Source organism: Aphelocoma coerulescens, chromosome 5 (genome assembly GCF_041296385.1).
Source record: "Aphelocoma coerulescens isolate FSJ_1873_10779 chromosome 5, UR_Acoe_1.0, whole genome shotgun sequence".
Classification (NCBI taxonomy): domain Eukaryota; kingdom Metazoa; phylum Chordata; class Aves; order Passeriformes; family Corvidae; genus Aphelocoma; species Aphelocoma coerulescens.
The window spans coordinates 22,907,456-22,930,354 of record NC_091019.1 but is presented as its reverse complement, the minus strand read 5'-3'; the positions used below and the strand labels follow the sequence as shown (position 1 = coordinate 22,930,354).

The following is a 22,899-nucleotide window of genomic DNA, read 5'->3' as shown; positions in this document are numbered from 1 at the left end:
ATCATTACTTGTGAGTGTGCAAAGCCATTTTTGATTTGCATTAACAATTCTTCTGAATAAAAGAGTATATTTATTCAGGCTATAAAGCCTCAAATAAAAAGCTGTTTCATCTGTTATATTTGAAATAATTTGAATTTAATGTAATTACTTAGTGCTAAGTGAAAACTGAGTAATACATTTATAAGTCATTTCTCTGTACCTTTCCAACATAAATTCGGAGAGTCGGGCACTAATGTTATACAGGCCCATACTTCCTAACACCACATTAGAGACACAAAGCTGAAGCATTCTCCTAGGATTTTATACTGATACAGCTACCACCACAAAATCTCCCTGTTCTGGGCACAGCATGACAGACATGAGAGACTCCCATCTCTAAGCCATGATAGGGTGCTCTAGGTGCACTGCATTCATAAAGCAACAAGCTAAAGATCAGCACCTACAAAGCTGAACAGAAATAACTGCATTTCCACCACCACTGCCAACTGCAAGGCAAGTCAATTGTAGATTTCCTGTAGGTCTCTTTTTATGCTCCAGATCTGCTAACAAAAGCCTCTATCATACACCCTAGATAAATCTCTATCATTTCATGAAGACACAGCATGTACACAAAAGTTCAATTACACAAATTGGCAGAGGAAATTAAAATAAATTAAAAATTAGACTCCTTACAACCCTACCAAGGTTTTGAAACACAATTCATAAATACTAAACAAAGCTATCTAATTTCAGTAGATTACTGTTTGAGAGACTACTCTTGAGTGGCAGCCAAGAGTTATTAAATTTTTATAGGAAGAACAAAATCTCAGAACATTATGCATTCTTAGTTGTTCCTAAAAAGTAGCACTCCAGCACTGAGTGAGAAAATTAAAAAATTTTCAGTTTTCAAAGAACTGAAAATTGAAAAGCTCTACATAATGCCTTTTCCCATTGCTGACTTGCTTCAATTTATTCTTGCCTTCAACACATACTTCAACAAATGATATTGAAAACAAACAAGTGAATGAGCTCAAGATAAAATTTTTCCTAATTAAAAGTTGTTACTTGTTTTCCCAAATTAACATGCCAGCCAAAATTTGTTTTAAAATTAAGTGTTTAGTATTTAACACACCTACTGTATCAGGGGAAAAAAATTAGATTTCATAGAATGAAAAACATTCCCTACCATGACAATTTGAGACACAAAAAGTAACTGCATGACATAATGCAAGTTTTTTGTTAACATATTAGAAGGTACCAAAAATTAGTTGAGGGTTTTCACTTGGCAGTCATTAGAGAGACCATCTGGTTTTGGTGTTTTTTAGAGTGTTAACTGAAAAACGTATTGCCAAAATTGAGCTTATTTTTAGATTAAAAGATTTGCTCAAGACTTTCTGAAACTCATTTGTATTGTACAAAAGACACATACATAAAAATGAAAATTTAGATGCATGTTATACAAACATATGAATAGAGCTTCCCCCCACTAATTTCACATGATTTAACTGATTAAGAAAAACAGGTACAGCAGTGTTATGACTCTCATAGTTGCAACACTGAAACCCTGAATATGAGTAGAGTTAGAAGAGGCATCAAAGCAGATAAAATTAAACAGGTTTAAGTCAGGTAAATAGATGTTTTATTAGAACTGGAAAAAGAAGGGTTGGTCACATCTTTCCAACAACTCTATAAATTTCTATCAACACAAGACAGTACCAGAGAAAGATAGGAGGTAACAAACATGAAAGAGCAGCCTGCTTCACAGAAAAGATATGAGAGTTTGGTAAACATTTAATAAACAAAAATATGCCATACCAAACTGTTATTAGGAATATGGAGATTCTGGCAACTCTGTTACACTTCAGCTTACCACTACTACAGAAGTGTGTAGTCTTTTCACTTCATGTTAGCCAAAATCCAAAGAATGGTGAAAGCAAACTGAGCACTTTGTGTTCAAAACATACTTTTTCTGATATGAGCAAGTTAGTTACACAGACACCTAAGAATCACTGAGGATCCAATGGTGCCAACACAGATGCATGGATTGACACAAGCTTCCTGTGGTGGCAGTTACTGCTCTTAATTGTACCCAACCCCTTTCACAGGTTTCATAGTCCCCTTTCACATGTTTACACCTGTTTACTCAGTTCAGAGACGATTTCCTGGAAAAAGGAAAATGGTTAGCGGAGATTCAGAACACCATAGAACTTCAGAGCACATCAGAAACTCCAAGTATCAGACCTATTGCACTACCAACTTTATAGAAGGAACCCATTCCTCCCACATGGCAGCTGACAAATGGCACACAGCAGAGATCCCACGGTCAGTCTGTACTCAATACGTGCATTTACATGAACACATGAATTTAATCTCCAGAAGAACAGCATTGCATGTGTGCTGGGCTTTCTCTACAAGTCCAAAATGCCTGAGCAGCTCAGAGATCCCAAGACACACTAACTTAACAGCTGGGAGGAACACGGCCTCAGAAAAACACAGTTCTCAGTAACCAGCCTTTTCATGGCTCCATTTATAAAACCCTAGATCACTATTAAATAGAATGGGAAAGGGCAGTAGTAGCTGAAACGATCAATTTTAATACAGCCCTCCCAAACAGCATCTGAGCTGATGAGTAGAAAAATGGTACAGTCTTTGACAGAATTTGTGAGTTACTTTGTACTGGCACACCAATTCTCTAGGACATTTTTGATGGAAGTGATATTAAGTGATGTAAGAAGATATTACTTAGAAATAACAAATAAAAAAACCCTGCCACTCCATAAAAAAAAATCACACACAAAACCAACAATAACAAAACAGGCAGGAAAAAGACAACAGTAATTCAACATTGAACAGACCCATATGAGCAATATAAATAAATAAAAGTATGAAGATAAATAAAATATTGGCCTACTAAGGGAGTCAGTCATGACAGAGAACACCAGTAGAGTGGAAGTTCCAGCTGATGTTACAAGTTTTACAGTGAATTGAATTTAAAGACTGAAAGTAGGGGGAAAGAATCTTGCTTGCTTACGCAACTCGCTATCTTTGTTTCTCGTGATCTGGTGAGTGCAGCAAAGGAAATATTTCCCTGAATATCTGCAGCAGCTCTCTATAAAAATCTGCACATTTCATTTCAAACTGAATATAATAGCAGAGTCTGTAGGCATCTGAAAGATTAGCTCCATTTCAAAAGAATGGTTAGAAAACCCCAGACATTCTTCATCTTAAATTGACATTTCAAAGTCAAATCTTTTGTATGAAAAAAGCAGTTTTTAAAAGAAATTATTTTGCTAGATAATTCTCATAACTACAGAAAAATCTTTGCTAGATTTCCATGACAACTAGGAAAAGTTAATTCGTTAGCTCAAAGTCCCAGAGGGTTTCCACCTGCCATAGCCTCGTTACACACCATAAATTACCATTACACTTACATAATTAAGAAAGAACTCTCTCTGATGATTTGCTGTTACATAGGATATTCTATCTATTCAATTCCTTATTACATTTCAACTCTGCCAAAGATCATAAGAAAAAAAAAGCTTTGAAAAACTGTCTGCTGCTTTTCTGGCTCCAGTTCCAAGTAACACTGACCTGGTCCTGGTTGTCTTTGAATGGAACTAAACTAACAGCAGCCAGGAAAGTCTGTGTGAGTGAATGATGGTATTTGTCAAAAGGAATAATTTTACTGAGAACACAAATATTTTTTTCTGCCAACATTCTCACCTCCAACAACATACATGCATCATTTCAAGGCTAAATGCACTAGATCTACCACGTTTTTGCACACAACCTCCTCACTCAAAGGCTGGAGTGCCAATCATTACACTGGAATACTTAAAAGGTATAATAAACTGCTAGAAGTCTGATCATAACAAACCACAGCTTTGTAAACAAATATCCTTTAAATCATAGAGAGGAAAAAAAGGAAACGTGGGAGAAAAGAGAATTCTGGAATTTCTTATGATTACACTTCATTGCTTCCCCCAGCCTAATAAAAATGGGAAAAAATGAAATCCTGACAGATTTCAGAACAGAACTGCAGCAAAAAAAGCAAAAGATCCGAACTCCCTAAAGAAAAGGAGTTGAAGAAAACAGGCCACTGGTATTCTATTACGGCTCTGCATGCATCTTGGGTAGTACAGTTCTTGAGATCCACAGTGGCAGCTAACAGTGGTGCTTAGGAGGCAATAGCCACCATTAGGCTGAGCTGCAGAAAATGTGACAGCAGTACCACACAGCTAAGATGGGAGTTAAAAATACAAATATATTTTTTTGGTTTTTACTAATTAAGGGCTTCTTCAAATATTTCCTAACCCACTCTCCCTATCTTTTCAACAGGTTTTTCATATTTGACTAAGCCCATCCATAGCAAAAAATGGAACAAAGACAAGGCTTTTTTACTAAATAAACTTCCAACTAATGGAGATTGCTCTAGTATCAGAAGTTGTAAGTTAACCAGATTATCTACATACTCTTTAGTGAAGATTCCTCGGGGCCCAGTAGGTGTAACATTGCTTGGATCTAGTCCATGTGTCTCCAGAATGTTGCGAGCTGCAGGGCTTAAGCGAACCCTGAAGAAATGAGGGGGAAAAATACATTTTTTAAATAGTAAGATTAAGTTATTTTGTTAATGTACACCATGAGAAACTACATTTCTCTCTGGTGAACTACAAAGCAGAGTACATTGGTACAGAGTACCCAGTGCATCTTAACACGATTTGCCTTCTGAAATTAGGAGAAAAGCCAACATCTAGAGAAAATGTTTTAGAATTCTTAGATACAAAGCAACAACACACTCAGAAAAGAATAAATACTTGGTTTCAAGTCTTTCCACAAAATCTCCTACTTATTATTTCCTAAAGGAGACTATATTTGCACCTCATTGAATTTTAAGAATGGTCCATTAAGCCCTTGCCAAAAAAACCCCATATCATAAATGATCATTTGGTTCTAAACATGCTGGTACATCTCCAACAGTTGCAGTGAAAAAGCACTTCTGATGCTCTTTGGTACTAAAAGGAAAAACATAACCCTTTCAAGGGTTTGGATCCTTTTGTGGATCATCGTCCTACTACAGGTAATGCCTGGGCAATGACTTCAGTTAGTTGTCTTCCACTTGCACGGGAAAAGCCTAAATGCTGGCAGCATTTAGAACACAGCAAGCCAGAGAGAAAAGGTAACGAGGTTTGGGGGGAAAAAAAAAAAAAATGTAGCACAAGTAAGGAGTGAAACCTCCAAACAGGATATATCCTGGGATATGAAGCACTGATTTATGGATTATTGCTACCTGACTAACACTAGGCCTGACTCCCCATCCAAGGTGTTTGCAATGCTTAGAATACCAACAGATCCAAACCGAACTAACAAAGAGCACATAAACCTACTGGTTTAAGTTTTTCACATTCCACTGTTATGAAAATATTTGAATAATTTTTTTCTAATATCAAAAATGCAACAGCTTGGAAGGGTTTTGGAATGTGTCATTTCTTTGTTTATTTTTTCTCCTCAAATAAATAGAAAACAAGTCATAGGTACACTTAGCGTCTGATGCATAAGCACTGGTGTCCATCCTATATCAGCACAACTTCATAAATCAATTGCATGACCGAATAAAAGCACATTTAATTAAATTAATTAAAAAATAATTAATACAATTATGTTGTTTGAATTGATTTACTGGGCTTTAGAGCAAAGACATATTCTAGGCCTGCAAGGTTTATCACCTCATTCATACTTAATCACTCTTAAACTAACAGCGTACTACTAGGTAAAAAAGGACAGAAGACTTTTCTTGGTTCAGTTCTACTGATCTACTAAAGAGTTCCATTTCATAACAAACACAGAAACTTACTGCAATTTCCCAGGCTGATGTTGCAGTTTAGGAGGGGCTGAAACTGCAGGACCTGCAGGAGGTGAGGCACCTGCAGGTGCTGGTGGAGCCACAGAAGATGGATCACCAGCATCAGCTGGCATTTCAACCTGTTTCCAGTCCTGTCCTTCCTCTACCAGCAGACCAATTAGTGAGCCCAAGCGAACATTTTTGCTTCCTTCTTCCACCTAAATTAAGAACATTAAGTTACATATTACTCTGCCTGCTCTAATATGACTAAAACAAGTAGATGTCAAAGTTTCAGGCATATTAATGACAATTCATCAGTAAGATATATCCCATTTTATTGCTACTATTAATAAGACATTTCAAGACTGAAATTAATTATAATTGCTATTATAAGGAGAGGAACATTACGTTATGCCCCAAATCCGATACACCTAAAGTTAGCATTCAGAAATCAAAGTAACCTTTTATAGACACAGTCTTTGCAGCTCAGAACTAGAATAGAAAAAGAAAACTTGTTATAATTTTGCTTAACTTTTCATCTCCTGGATTTTTGAGTCACTGCTAGGTTTTCATTACTCACAATAAAAAAACCCCTGCATAAACCTCAATGAACCCCAGAAACTCCGATGTAGAAAGAGCTGAAATAAGTAGAAGGACTGGAGGGTTCTGGGATGAGAGGCTGGCCACAAGCCAACAGTGTGGATTTGCAGCCCAGAAAGGCAAATGCAGGAGTGCGGCCAGCAGGGCGAGGGAGATGATTCTGCCCCTCTACTCCACTTTTGTGACACCCCACCTGGAGAGCTGTGAGCTCTCTCCCAGGTCTGGGATCCTCAACAAGACATGGACCTGCTAAGAGTGGGTCCAGAGGAGGGCCACAAAGATGACCAGAGGGCTGAAGCACCTCTCCTACAAAGGCTGAGAGCTGGGGTTGTTCAGCATGGAGAAGAGGCTTTGGAGAGACATTATACCAGCCTTTCAGTACCTAAAAGGGAGGGAGAGGGCCTTTTTATACAGGCAGGACAAGGGGTAATGGTTTTACAATCAAAGAGGGCAAGTTTACCTTAGAAAAAAATTCTTTACCCAAAGGTGGAGAAGCACTGGAACAGGTTGCCCATATGGGTTGTGGATGCCCTATTCCTGGAAGCATTCAGGGCCAGGTTGGATGGGGCCCTGTGCAACCTGATCTAGTGAATGGCATCCCTGCCAGGGGAGTTGGAATGAGATGATCTTTAAGGTCCCTTACAACCCAAACCATTCAATGATTCTATGTAGCCAAGAAGAGTCAAAAAAATCTTAACTTTGCTGACAAGCCAACAAAGCACAGGTGACCATGGCAGGGAGAAAAAACTGGAGATTAAGTGCACAGAGAAATAAAATTCCCTTGGAGCTTTTGCCACTGCAGCATAATCCTTTAGTCACTAACAAATATATACTAAAGTAAATGTTTATTTCCTCCACTGGGAAGAAAAATGGACAGAGCTTATGCTGGCTCATTCTGCAGTGGAATTTTTACACAAAGTGGCTTCCATACCAATCCTCATTTAGGTCATGAATGAGAAAATGGTAATGGAGACTAATGTTAGGGAAACTTTCCTGTCTGACCATCCAGGAGCCACTCTGGCAGTCACAGTCTCACCACGTGAGCCCCTTTACAGTGGGTGGCTCCAGTGACCCCATGGGTGTCCCACTTGGCTCCCTGCACACCCCACACTCACACAGTCAGACAGGGTTTCCTTACCAGCTCAGCCCTGGGTTTCCCTATAGCAGAATCTCAGACACCTGGATCCCTAAAGCAATTTTAATTGTGGCCCAGTAACACAAAACCAGCTTGAGCTCGTGCCTCTGGGGAAGGACCACAAACAAAGGAATCCCTGTGCTTTTATACCCTCAGTCTGTGTTGTTGATAGTCTGGGGTCTCCCTGCTGAGTCCTTGGCTCCTGCTGTGTCCAAGTCCCCGGTCACCTGGCCGGTGCCCCAGGTCCCTGTGCCCTTTGCTGTGCAAAGGGTTGGCACCAGGTCACAGCCCCGTGTCTGGGGCTCCCACCATGTTCCACACCCAGAGCACAACCTGCAGCTCCCACTGCAGCTGCACACCCAGCTACCTGCTCTAGGTCTATCCCTCAACAATTAATTACAGTTCTTAAACAATCATTCATCATCTGTTTGGTTCCTAATTGAACTGTAAAATATTTTAGGAAAAAAAAAATCAGTGTTAATTTAAGAAGCAACTCTACTGAAAGAATAATCATCATTCTGAAATTACCCTTCTAATATTTCATTCAGTTATTTAATCTTTTATGGCATTTTACACTGGATCAGACATGATCATTAAAAGACCTATTCAGATAGAGAAGAAATATATATGCATGAGTTTCTCTTTTACCATTAGCCTGCTCTTTCTTAAACCATGCATAGATTATACAGTCAAGAAAAACCAAGAAGGGTTACAGAACATGAATTAATTCAACCTAATGAACCTTCTATCTTTAAATGCAAAACCCAAAGCATTAAGCAGATTGTGCTTATTTGGCTCAAGTTTTTCATACCAAACTCCGTGAAGATGGTTCAGAATTGTAGCTGCTATCAAAAGGCACAACATTTTTGTCTAATTTCTTTTAGAAAGTGAGTAAAATTTGGCCAGATGATAGCTCAGAGGCACAAAACATTCCTAAATTCCCATCAACTACATCACATCTTAAACTTCTGAGTGGCCCTTGGAAGGATAATCTTTTCAATAAGTAATCATCACCCTATCCACAAACCTGACACAGCTTTTTTTATAAGCCTTACACAAACATCTATTGAAACCTAATACAGAGCAGAAATATCCACCAGATACTGCAGAAAGACAACCAAGGATCACACATGAGCTAGAGAAAAAAGAAAAGAAAATCTGAAAATTTCTGATCTTATTGCTCACTTGTTATTTCAGTTTCTAAAACATTAGGTTTCTTCTGTACTTTTTAGGAGACTGGAATAAAAGCCTCTCTATTCTGTACTCTAATTCTTTGGCCCACCATTTCTAGAGTCCAAGGATTAAAAGAATCCATTAAAGACTGGGTTTGGATAATGATCTGTTCATGTTACTCCAATAAAGCTGCCTCTCTTCCCTTATCCTGAAACACGTTATAGTTATTTTCTACCTCCTGGAATCTCCTTCTCAGGTTCAGCTCTTGGCATAGGATTGTTACTGGATGATAAGGATATAACTAAGGCTGAATGTCACTGCTCCATGACAGTGATATAGCTAGATGGAAGCTATGCAGCTGCTGGAAAGTCTGCCTTTGATCTATCAGAAAACGTGCCACAGGAGCAATACACACAAAGAAATTCTGAAATTTGCAATGCATTTGCATACAAGACAGGAAACAAAACACCCACAGCTTCTGAAATACTAATGTTACTTGTAGCCATCATGAATTACTATTAAAGAAACTTAGTAAATTTCAATTTTTTTTTTAATATCTCCCTAGGATTAATTCTTTAATACTTTTGACAGAGAGAATCCCCATATCTCCTCCTCACATAACCTAACAAAGCAGTGTCTGCAAATGCAGAATAGATTGCACAAGATTTTGTCACAGCTATTAGGGGCAAACTAATTTTCAGAACCATTCAAAACTGAAGAAGAAAGAATTAAAAATAGTGAAAGCACTGCCCAGCAATTCTTTAAATAACTACATGGAGACTAAAACCACATTAAAAAATACATCTGATGTGAGACTTCATCCAGGGATAGCAGAATAGATCCTCTGAAACTTATTAAATGTGTTATTCCACAGTTGTACACAAAAACTCAGAAGTTTCAAGGTGGTACAAAAACTCAGAAGTTTCAAGGTGGTACAAAAAGACTGAACATCTGGGAAAAAATACTATTTAGCAATGCAATTAAAAGAAGGAAAAAGATTTTAAAAACTCTTACTTGTCTATATACACTAGTGCTCAAATGCAAGTTATCCTGTAGAAATTAAACACTAATGACAGTTTTTGTAAGCCTGATAGAGTTCACTTGCAGCTGAGTTCCATCTTACACCCCCTCTCCTTCCTACCCAGCCCCACACCTATCTTGACACTTTCACTTTTGCAAAGGATGTTGCCTTTGCTTATACAAAAAAGGAAGATACTAAACAGAACATCACTTCTCAAATGCTGCCACACAGGAAAATACTCTCCCTTTTCTGTTTTTCCAAAAGATAACTGTGCAAATACGTGCTGATGTAAGAAAATGCAACTGTAGAAGAGATAGGAAGTGTAATACACCAATCTAAAAAGCTTTTGTAATAGCAGCAGAAATACATGTCTCACTGTGTGCAGGGTAGAGTTTTCTCATGGCTCCAGGAACTAGTTTGTACCCATGTCCATTCTGCTGTTTCCTAAGTAGCTGGATTGCAATTAATACCATTATGCCTAATTTGTATAATTATGTGATCCACACTTCATGGGTAGATATTCCCTAGATGAGACCACCCTGACCAAATGACATATTTACTGTAAGTACACATCTCTCATGTTTTTATTTATTTTATTCCAAATTCTTCCAGTTCAGCCTATTGTTTAAATAATTGTGGAGGGAAAGAAGAAACAGCTGCAATACACCACCAGCTGACACTGTTCAGAAAATTTGCAACTCATCCCAGTTCTTCTTCTTTATATTAAGCTTAATCAATCTAATTTTGATAGAGGATATTATTAACTCAAAGAACTGTTCTCTGGGTCAGCCCATCTTGTATACCATTCCACCTTGACTGATAGCACAAGACAATCTAGCACAAAGACAATACGTCCTGGGTAAAGTACCACCCAAAATTCCATATTCCAACTGATTGTTACTTGTTTTCCTATAACTCAGTGTAAGAGGAGCCATAAACTACAATATTTCATGGACATAATTCACAAGGTGTAAAACATACAAAACAACCTAACTCAATCAGGTTAAGTGAAAATCCATTAAATATATATAGAATCATGTACCACGTACCAACAGTCTGGTACTTATGTGGAACAAACAGAACAATTATTTCTCCCTAGGAATGCAAGCAAGTGCATTTTTCTGAATGCTGAGGAGAAATTTAGCTATCTAAACTAGTTTTTGAGGCAATATGCAAACAGTCTGAAGTGAAGTTACATCACCCTACTCAGAAATGCAGGATCCCTACCAGTATTTTAGCCAATATGCCATCATCACTTGATTCCATGGTAACCACTGCTTTGTCCGTTTCAATTTCACACAATGCATCTCCAACATTCACTGTGTCACCTGCAAAACACAACAGACCTTAAGAATACTTACCCTAAGCTTCTTTTCAGATTTATTTAACCATGGACAATAAATATTCACCATATAATATAGTCATTTTATATTCTTTAATCTATTTTATAGCTACTTGATCCCCCATGATTACTTATCATATTGTATCTTTCCTTTCCAAAGAAAATCACCAAGATTCAAGTAACACAAACTGCTGTGGCAGAACACTGACATGTTCCAAGTACTGATGTTTACAGTAGGCTTTCCAAGAGGCAGTACACACACAATGAAATTTATTTCCAGAACCCCATACTCAGTAGCACTGCCATGAATAAAATACTGAGCCTTCCACATTCACTGGTAGAATGGTCCACCAGTCAGAGCAAGCTATCTAAAACTGCTTATGACAATGGTATCATAGTTCTGTAACTGCTATCTATACCATTAAAGACATTCAAATAAACACCTCAGGAATTTTAATGTCTTTGGGAAAGCACAGCTGCAAGCTTGCTTAATCTCCTACATAGTTCATAAAGGTCTGTTTAAGCATTCATTCATTAATACTTACTTTGAGAAATAAGAATATGCACAAGTGCTAGAAATTGCTTTTGCTACATTACACAAATCCAGGATTAATTCTGAAGCATACTCTTCCCCTGCTTTTGAAAAATAACTGTATCTGCTAGCAGATGATAAAGATACTATGTGTCTGGATTATTTCAACAAATCAATACTGACTAGATGGCCAACATTAAAACTGAAATTACATTAAAAACTGTAAGGTAGTTGAATGTTTTTGCTTCCAACAAAATACAGCTTTTTTCCTTGTGGAGACAACACATACCAGCCTAAAACATGCCTACAATTTTATATGAAGTAAAATTTTAATATTTCCCCATTACCAGAAATGTTGCAATAGCATTACCTGTCTAAGCATTTAGCTTAACTACTGATACTACTCTGTTGTGCTTAAGGAGCAGAATTAAAACCTATTGCAGGTTACCACCTATACTTAGGTAAGAGACAAACACTATAAAAAAAAGATTTCCTGTTTCACAACTACATGAACTAGAAAGGGAAAATGAGGTGTTGTACCTCATTTGTGTTAAATGAAAACATCAAAAACTCAGCCACCTACATAATTCTAGAAGTTATAAACGTTCCTATTACAGAAATTGGTAGAGAAATATACTTCATCTTTTTAATGTAATAATCTAACAGCCACATTACACTTTGCAATAACTAGAGCATGAACAGTTTATAAGAGGAAGTCAAAACTCCAGGCTCTATAGTAGTGTTTTAATTTTACTGGATCATTAATTCAAGTAGCCCATATATCAGATCATTAGGCAAGTACTTCTCAGCTGTTAAGAAATCAAATTGTTGGGCAAATTCTGTAATTTACAGAGCTGAGATTGGCAAGCAGAAAGGATCTTAACTCTGTATCTTAATTTGCCATCAGACTGAAAGTGTTCTGCACCATTAAAAAGAAATCTCAGTGCTCAGAGACCAGCAGCAGTACCTCCAGCAGGGTTGGCCAGCCAAGCCAAATACCTTCATCCATGTGTTTGTCACACATCACATCCCAACTTGAGTACCTGAGGCTGTTCACAGAAAACTAAGTGTTACCTTGCACAGGGAAGGCAAGAGGAAAAGTCTTCAGAGAACTGGATAAACCACTTTTCTACTACTTTTTTTTTCCTTCCATTGCTGCAGCCATAAAGTTGACATAAATTTGAAAGGCAATTGACTAAAAGCAGTATAAGAATACTCCACCACAGCATTCAAGTCCTATGTGTGTTTCAGTACCCAAGTACAACAGAAAGGACAATACTTATTTTCATTAGAGATTGCAAAACTTTTGATTGCTCCTAATTGATGCACACTTTGATGTTAATTACAAATCAGCTTTTCCAATAATTAGGATTAGGAAAGAACATTTTTGCAAAGCGTATCTTTGCTCTTACACTTTAAACTGAGAGCAATATTTGCAACAGAAGTTGCCTGAATGGGAGCTCTCTAAGATTATGTGTAATGCCCTTGAAAAAACTTGGGTGGGGTTTGGGCTTTTTTGTTTGTTTTTTGGGTTTTTTTCTTTCTTTCTTTGGTTTTGGTTTGGTTTGGTTTTAGTGATTAAATTCTTACAGCTAGGCTGAATGGTTAGGATCTCTAGTGAAGCAGAGTTTCTTTCTAGCAGATCCAGTGGGCATCCAATAGCCTTGGTGCTCTGTTCAACTACTGACAGATAAGTATCCAAATCACAAGATACAAACTGCCTTTCTTAATGTACTCTTTGCAAATAAAAACAGAGTTGACTGAACATGGATACTGAAGTCCCTGGAGGTGATGTCTCACAAGGTAGCAGAGTTACACAGCGTGTGGATGCTGCCAGCACTGTTGTATATTCTGTTTTCTGCCCACATTAACAAGAGGATTTTGGTCTCCTGGGCTGTCAGTCTACCATCTTTCATCAACATTAAATTCATACATATTAAATACAAGATTTTCGAAACATAGTTTTATCTTTGTGAGAATGACTTTATTACCCACAGGAACCAACATGAAACTGCATTAACAATGAGAAGGAAAAGTAAAGCTGTCAATTAAATTCAGTGCTTTCCCTTCTGCAGTAGTGAAATTATCTGTCCATCCTTGTGAAACCGTAAAATGAAAACATTTGATATTTACACAAAGAACAGAAAAATTATCAAAATAGTATTACACTGACCCCTTCTGGTTATACAGTGGGAAAAACATTTCACATGCAAGCCGCTTGCTTCTGTCAGCTGCTTAAAAATATTTTCTTGGATATTAGATTGTCAAACATTTATATTCAGCAATAACACTACTTTTACATGGCAAATGCTCTAGAGAATTAAGTAGTTAAGAGCATTCCTTACAGAGAGGAGTGTAAGCATTAAATCACTTCACTATTATCTTCAAAATTTATCTTCACTTCTTCTTTTTAATATTGTCTTTATGTTTATTGTCCAGACTCTTAGAGGAAACAAAAGTATTGACAGGAACTAATTATGGTCACAGATGCGGCCAATAAGACAAAATACTATATTCAGGTTTGGTCTTCTTTCTAAATAGAAAACAGAACAATAAAAATACTAAAATAGTTTTCTTTCAAAGTCCAATCATCAATTAAGGTTTGATTTTAATTTAATTAAAGCAAGGTGTGGAGATTTTTTTTTCTTTTGTGTTAGGGTGGAAGGCTAGTGGAAAGACTGAGAAAAACCACTGTATAGTTTCTACATTCTAACACTTTTTTATGAGGAAAGCTGATTCATTCCTGTTGGGGAGCAAACTGCAATGTACTTCAACTCCTACCAAGCTCTCTTTGCTTTCTCTTGCAATTTTGAATGCTATAATTACTGCAAGAGAGGCTACTGTTGATTTTTAATGTTTTACAATTGTTGACAACTAACAAATATAAAAAGGACTTTGGATCATTCTTTCCTCTCTGCATCACCTTGGACTTGATTAACTGAAGCTTCAAGTTTTAAGAACACTGGTGCTTTTTTTTAATAGACATAAACTTCTGTATTGCTCCTAGTAAATTCTGCAAAAATTCTTACTAAAAGTTTCATGAGTAAAAGGTCAAGTCCACTACTGGAGCAAGAAGCTGCCATCCAGTCACCTCTCAAAATGCAGGAAAGCAAAGTTCTCCAGCAACACAATAATGGAAGCTGTATCAACACTTAAAAGGGTAAGCCAAAGGAAAAGGCTTATCTAGGCACAATAGCCAAAACATGTTTAGCTATCCAAATTGTGTCTGTCAAAGATAATAAGCTTTGACATATTTTCTTTTCTCCAGATGTATCCATCTCCTTAATTCTCTAAAAATGCCTGTGAACAAGATATATTCCTACTGCCATCCAAAACCCTGCAAAACATCCTATACCAATGGACAACTGCCACCTGGAAACCAAAACTACAGTCAAAATTCAGGTTTAATATAAAATTGAAGAAGGGACAGGGAAGAGTAAACAGGAAAAAGGTGTCCTGACAGAACAGGAACTGCTCACTTTTCTACAGATTATTTTTCATTTACATGCAACCGAGGTGAAGATGAAACTTGACAGACTTTTTATCCAGTTGCTCCAAAATATTTTAACAGAAGCACATAGTTGTCAGAGCGCAGAGTTCAGACTTTTTTTGGATGAGTAGGTTGGTTTTCAGTTGGGGTTCTTTTAGGGAAAATTTTCCCCATTTGGTATTAGGTTTATGAAAGTAATCTAAACTTCTTTCAGCTTTAACTGTAGACTATAATTAAGATATTCAAAAATATATTCAAAAATACCGTGTCTTTCATGGTATTCCCTAACACAGCAGAATAATGAAACAGAGACCCTCCCCAAACTCAATGGCTCTCAGACTTCCAAAGTTACTGCTCAGCACAACAACACTGGGAATTAAAAACAGCAACACACTCACACCCTGGAACAGCCGAATGGAAGTTTTTCAAAAATATGATCAATGCAACCTTTTGGAAGACAATTAAGCCAAAAAACATTTCAAGAACCAACAATTTCAAAGCAGGTATAGTTCATGATGACAGCATCCATATACCAAACATTTTGCTAAAAATACTAATCTATAACCCAGAAGAATGATCTTACTCTTACAGAATAGATTTACATAGCTGAAAAATTACAGAAAATGTGACCACAGAAAATGCTACTTACCTTCCTTTTTTAGCCATTTCACAATGTTTCCTTCTTCCATTGTTGGAGAAAGTGCAGGCATAAGAACTTTAATACCAGGTGTACCTGCAAAACAAGCATATGGTTATCTCAATGTAGTATTTTTTCAGTATAATTTTTTTCTCAGTTAACTGCTTAACACAAATGAAACTAAAAGTGCATGAATCTGAAAGATAATTGAACAAAAGATTCCCTATGATGTTCCCTTTTTTAAGCTTACATACAAGCATACCCACCACAGAGCACAAAGGAAAACAAGACATATTACAACAGAAATGGAAATTCAAGAGCCCTGAATTCCTAGACCTGAAGTTCTGTTGATCATCTCGAAATCCACCAAAAGCACTACATCTTCCTTTCTTCTGTCCTCCTTCTCCTCCTTGACCCAGACTGTGCAATTTTTTCCAGATCAAAGCATATCTTTTAAATTAATAAAGCCCTTGTGATCCTAGTATTTCAGACACTGATGATCTACCTCTTTCACTGATAAACTTTTCTAATGTTTATTTATTCTTTTTTCTAGAAAACTGTATCTACTTTGCAGGAAACTATTGATTTCAAGTGTCAGTGATTTTGTCTTGGCTCAGTAAATCCATATGCAGAAGCAGCACTGCATAACAGCAACTGTGTGCCATGTTAGTGGGATTCTTCCAAGGGTAGAGCTCAGGATACAGCACAGTCCTTGGCTTCACAGCAAATTACACCTCTTGTCATCTGATCCTCTACACCAAAGGAGTATTCTGACATTAATATGAGCAATACTACCCTTCTGAACTTTTAAGAATAGTTATGAGGCCAAGAAAAAGTATCTTTTTAGATACAATTTTGTAAAAGCAGCTTTCCAGTACCTGATTTTTGAGGCTCTTCCTTGAACTATTGCATCTGAATTTGTGTTCAGTTACAGAACAGACATAGACACATAGAAGGTACATTGTATACAATGGCAAGGTTCAGTTCTGCTTCATAGTCCCTTTTCTCTAATATTCAGCATTAACAATTGTTATCATTCAATAGGAAACAACACCACATTTCTCCCAGCTGCTATACTGCTTGGAGTAGTCAGGAACAGCTAAAAAAAAAAAAAAATCTTAGAAATTAATCCTTTTTCAATTTTTTTTCCGTTATTATCTGCTTTTCAGCTCAAAATACATCTAGTTTTGGGTTTTTTTGCCCTTTATTTTTCCCAGAAGCTGCACTAAGGCACATGGAGAGCAGGGAGGTGATTTAGGACAGCCTAGCTTCACCAAGGGCAAGTCCTGCCTGACCAGCCTAGTGGCTTTCTATGACAGAATGACTACACCAGTGGACAAAGAAGGGCTATGGATGTCACCTCTCTGGACATCTGTAAGGCCTCTGACATGGTCCCCCCCAACACTGTTCTCTGTAAATTGAAGAAATAAGGATCTGATGGGTGGACCGTTGCGTGGGTGAGGAATGGGTTGGGTGGTCGCATCCAGAGGGTAGTGGTCCTCATCTCAGTGCCCCATGGACATTGGTGACAAGTCTCTTAGAGGTACTAGTGGCTGAAAAGCTGTCTTGTGGCAGGTTGTGGCTCACAGCCCAGAAGGCAAACATAGCCTGGGACACATAAAAATCAATGTGGCCAGCAGATGGAGGGAGGTGATTCTGCCTCTCTGCTCTGGTGAGATCCTGCCTGGAGTACTGCACCCAGCTCTTAAATCCTCAGCACAGGAAAGACATGGATGTGTTAGAGGGGGTTCAGAGGACAGCCACAAAAATGAGGAGGGATGGAGCACTATTAAAAAAAAATGCCCTAGGGTATTTTACCATGTCCCGCAGCCATAGGGAGGAGGAGAGAAGATCCAGCAGGTAGGAACTGTGCAGCAAGATTGATTTATTTAATTATTCTACAAACTCTTTATAGACTTTTTTCTTCATAGTCTAATTGGACAAGGATCAGCCACCCCTTGGGGGTGATTGGCTAGAATCCTAAAATATCCACTGTCAAAATATTTTTCTACTCTACCATAAACAAGACTTTTCAAGGCTGCAGGTGTTTCATTGTTACAGAACTCTGCTACCTCTTCTGTGAGAGAGAAAAGTCTCTCACGGGCTTAGAAAATAGCAAGAAAATCCTTGCTAGCAGCATTTTTGTATCCACAGAGCACTTCTTGTATGAAGAAATGACGACAGAGTTGGGATTGTTCAGTCTGGAGAAGAGAAGGTTCCAGGAAGACCTTATTGCCACCTTTCAATACTTACTAAAGGGGGCTTTTAAGAGAGATGGGGACAGACCTTTTAATAGGGCCAATAGCAATAGAACAAGGGATAATGGTTTGAATTGAAAGAGGGAGGATTTAGACTAGGTGTAAGGACGATTTTTAAAATGACAGAGGTGCCCAGAGTGGTGGTGGATGCCCCATCACTGGGAACATTCAAGGTCAGGTTGGATGGGGTTGTGAGCAACCTGCTCTATTTGGAGATGTCCCCACTCGTTGCAGGGGGGATGGACTGGATGACCTTTAAAGGTCCCTTCCAATCCAAACCACTCTACAATTTTTTAAAAATGTGAAATGGAAAGTGTAGCAAACCTCTAATGACCTAAGTAGCCATCAATTACTTCGACATTTTAAAATGCACCAAGAGCAGAAAGTGAGTTATTTATTCTCTAAAGCCCCCAAGACAGCAACACAATCAGGATCGTGCTACCCAAAACACTTGAGTTTTGTGGAAATGAGCTCAACTGCATGGCTGATGTTCCCAGAAGACTGCATCAGTCTTTCCATGGGAGTTTCTATTTAATATTACTCATGACTGTAATGTTTAGAAATGTATCCAGACAATGTTCCTTGTAACACTCACAATTCCCATCTGAACTACCTCCAAGCACTTTAAAAAGTTTCTTTTTGCAACCTCTCATTTTGGACTAATATAAAGAAAAATGAACTATGTTATGCATGTGAATGCCTATTCGTGTTTATATACCAAATAAATTTTTGTAGAATTTGAAGTATGATTGAAAAATTAAAGTATGAGTTAACAATTGTCTTATGCTATACATATTTATTCAAAAATAATATGTATCAATGACAGCAAGTAGAAAACAATACATTATAGGAGGCAAAGAACTGTTCTCAGTTTCATTAGTCTAACTTGACAAGTCTGGCTTTGACAATCAAAACATTATTTTGAAGTCATATCCCACAAATACCTAGGATTATTGAGAACTAGTGGACAGACCTCATTAAAAAAAAAGTAAAAATAATGTACATTTTTAATGAGGAAAAAATTAATTTTTAAACATGGTGGTTCACATTTCTCTTCCATAAAGAGCTACTTGATCCATTTCCCAGAATATGCTTCATACTTTGGCATAAATACAAAAGTGAGCAACAGATTTGTGCCACTGCAACATTTTCCCTTCAGTGTTATCAGCAACGATCGCAAAACACACAATCCATTCCGGTCCTTTCATCAAGTTAGAAGAGGAACTCCAGCAGCAAGTACCCATGAAATGAACAAATAAACAAATACAACTGGATACAAAGTAGAAGGAAGGACCGTGTGTATCTATTTAATGCTTATGCACAAAGGCCCACCTTCGGAGAAGTTCAGTGCTGCTGCAATTAAGAGCCTTGTTGAGCACGAGATACATCACAACATCAGCTACAACAAAGCTTTCAAAGCTATTTTAATTGCTTTCTAGTTAATGACCATACACATACAAAAACCAGGCTTAAATGTGCCTCTACAAAGAAAAGCAAGCTTACAGTGAAGAACTGCCTTCACCAAATATTGTTTGCCCTCATTAAATTAAAAAGGGGGATAATAAAAAGAATAGCTGCGTTCATGTAAGTTAGCTGCACTATACAGGCAGCCCTTACAAGTACTTTGAGAAGTAAACATTGTTGCTTCGTAATTATGGGTCAGGAAAAAGTTCTGGCAATTGGCACAGAATCTCAAAGACTGAGTTCATGGGCATATTAGAATTTAGAACCATAAGCACACAAAACCTCTGAACTCCCAGTCACCATCCACTGATTTTTACTTCTATCAACAGTAACTGTGTTAATACACATCAATTATCCGAATAAAAATGGAGGAAGACTTAAAAAGAACCCAAACAAACTTCACGTGACAAAAAGGCTGCTGTCTCAAAGGCAGCTCGCTGTGTATCCAAGAGAATTTGTTCCTGTTCACACGTTTCAAGAATCAAGTTGAATCTGGCAACATTTCTGCTGCCTTTCCTCTCCCTGAAGGGATTCAATGCATATTTAGGCTGCCTATCAAAACCACTGGAGAGCAGGGCTTCAAGAGAGCAGACCAGTACACCTCTATCATTTCCTATTAACTACAACCTAAGAACCTCAGCGAGAGGCAATTTGGTACTTACTCAGCATAACACTTCCAATGCCTCTTTTTGACCTCCTTTAATGTGGAACAACTACAGCATTTTCAAACCAAAAAAACGGCAATGAACTGAAGACAAATGCTTTAAATGCTCTGTGTCCCACCAGAGAGATATTTCATATCTTCCTACACACACTCTGTAGTCAGTAGAGAACTGAAAAATTTACTGCAACTTAACACCAATGATAAGATTATGAAACATTAAAAACAAAGAAAAGTCGACACACTTCTAACATAAAGAGGTCATTCTACTTTTTCTGTTTTCAATTCTTCCTCTTTCTCTGTGACCAACAAACTAGGAATTCCATTCTGAATTAATTATGCAAAATAAATTTTCCTCTACCAGCACCACAGACAAGGACAGAAACACACAGAGAAACAAAAACTCATGTGACATGAAACCTAGATTCACATGAGCAATACTTCAAATAGGGGCTTTTTCAGAAACAGAAAAACAAAGAAATAAAACTAATGCTAAAATGAAATTGACTTAACTTGATATTGTCTAACTAGGAGCCAAGAGTTTTATGTGCAAAGGAGCTGTATTTTACCAGAGAACTTATGACTCTTCCTCTTTGTTTTCAGTTTAGAGGCAAGAGTAAACTCTAAAATGGTGTCACCAAAATACACACCACCTTGAAAAGCTGTTAAGTACACTAGAATAAGGAAAGCCTGAATGAGTTAAAGGTGTGGAACACTTAAAAGCTTACTGTAAGGAATTACAAAAGATTTTAGTCATTTGCATATCCAAATTTAGAAATTTAAGTCCAGCTATATATTAAGTACTCTCAACATAAAGTACGCAATAGATTGTCTGGGAGGACTGGAGACAGAAGTTCTTTAAGGAGTTAATTTAGAAGAAAAGACCAATTTAGAAGTCACTTACCCTGCATTATATTATATACGTACACTATAATATGAAGAAAAAAGCAAGTTTTTTCTAATAAAATTTGAAAATAAATAACATTTATTTCAAGAAAGGGATAGACTTCCCTGTATCACACACAGCAGGTTTTATAAAGGAAAAGATTTTCACACTTTGCAAAAGCAACCAGTGCTGGAAAGAAGGGAATGATGAAAGTCTAAACCACAATGATTAAATTGTCTCTGAACTACTACTGAGTTTTATTACACGAGGTTAATGAAAGGCCATTTTTTTATAAGTACACTTAAACCCCAAAGAGTTCACGTATTTCATGTTCAGCATCGCACCAGGACCTCATAACAATGCACCTGATCATTTTTTTTGATGTTTTACCAGTTGTAACTTTCAGATCAAGTAGGGAAAGAACACATTTCATTTCAGGATCCATAACTCTTCCCACGTCTCTTAGAGACAGAGGAAAACATGGAAGAGTAGATGATCTGACTGGTAACTGTGTAAGAACAAACTCCTGAAAAATGCATCTTGAAAGGAGGTTGTCATAACCTCACACCTTCACTTCTGCATAGGAAAGGATCCCAGACATGCAATTAATAAACTCAAACTCTACCTCTCCATTAAAAAAACCCAAATAGAATTACACAAAATATACATTACACGCTCTTCTCCAGTTACTTGAAACATTACGTGGAGAGTGAGATGGCAGAAACGTGGTGGAAAACATGGACCAAAAACACCAAATAAGAAGCTTTCTTTTTCAGTGCTTAGCTATACTTACACTTAGAAAACACACTCCCGTTTTCAATGGTGGGAACTTTTTCATTATCCACCAAAAAAAGTTCATATTTGACGACAATTTATTTTCCTCTCTAGGCTGCAAGTCCTTCAGTAATCTTGCTTTCTAGACCGTTAATAATTCTCACATCTCTCTCCGAGTTTTCTCCTATCAGCCCACACACATCCTGATGTACTTCCAGTACCTCCAGAGACCAAACCAAACACACCCTGCGAAACCATCCCACGTCCACAGCCTCTCACCCACCTCCCCATGGGTCACTACCCAATTTCTGCCGCCTCCCTGCGCAGCTGGAAGGGAGAAGGTAGAGCCTGGGAAGCAAGCAGGGGTGGAGGAATGGTGTTTCTAATGGGTTTTTTCCCCCTTCCTATTATCCTGCTCTGATTTTGATTGGTAATAAACTCAATTAATATCCCCAAATCGAGTGTGCTCTGCCCATGACAGTAATCGACGAATGGTCTCTCCCTGCTCCTTATCTCAACACATGAGTCTTCTGATATATTTTCTCTCCCCTGCCCAGTTTCGCAGGGGAACTGTAGAGGGGCTTCGGCGAGTGCGTGACATCCAGCCAGGCGCAACCCAGCGCAGCCACCCGCTCTCAACCCTCTCTCCGCAGCAGGTCCCCGCAGACGCACCTACAGAAGGGCAGCCATCGCACCAGCCCGCCACTCACCGAGCAGCTCCCGGGTGCCGTGCAAGTGCCTCCATCCTGCTCGGGCGGGGAGGGAGAGCCCCGCGCCCAGCGCCGAGCGCCCGACCCGCAGCAGCCTCAGCACCCGCTCCCCGCCGCCGCTCAGCCACAGGGATGCCGCCATCTTGCCCTCCCCGCCCCCACCGCGCCGGGCTGCCCCACGGGCTGCCTGAGCAGAAATAACCCAGCACACCCCAGCGCCGGGGGGCGGCTTCCCCGAGCCCCCGTGCCCCGCCTGCCCCTGCCGCAGCACCGGCCGTGGGTTTGGCCTCCTCGATCGCCCCAGGCACGGCCGAATGTAACCGCATGGACACCCGCGTCCAGCCCGGCTGTTCGTCGCCGGGGCGTACCCGCATTTCCTTCTAGTCACTGCCGGCTCC

The 22,899-nt window shown here is 38.4% G+C and overlaps 1 protein-coding gene across 3 annotated transcripts in view; it reads right to left on the bottom strand.

Annotated features, from left to right (window-relative positions):
* The window catches only part of PDHX (pyruvate dehydrogenase complex component X), a 94,780-nt gene that overhangs the window by 11,942 nt on the left and 59,939 nt on the right, over window positions 1–22,899 (bottom strand). The window contains exons 1-5 of one of the 3 annotated variants that reach the window (XM_069017104.1): window positions 22,870–22,891; window positions 15,761–15,844; window positions 10,975–11,075; window positions 5,831–6,036; window positions 4,452–4,550 (exon numbers count right to left, since the gene is read on the bottom strand). In XM_069017104.1, the coding sequence (XP_068873205.1) occupies window positions 4,452–4,550; window positions 5,831–6,036; window positions 10,975–11,075; window positions 15,761–15,821 (467 nt within the window). In that variant the 5' untranslated portion in view covers window positions 15,822–15,844; window positions 22,870–22,891. Of the gene's footprint in view, window positions 1–4,451; window positions 4,551–5,830; window positions 6,037–10,974; window positions 11,076–15,760; window positions 15,845–22,501; window positions 22,679–22,869; window positions 22,892–22,899 lie in introns of those variants that run through there. The other 2 variants (XM_069017102.1, XM_069017103.1) reach the window with 2 other exon arrangements.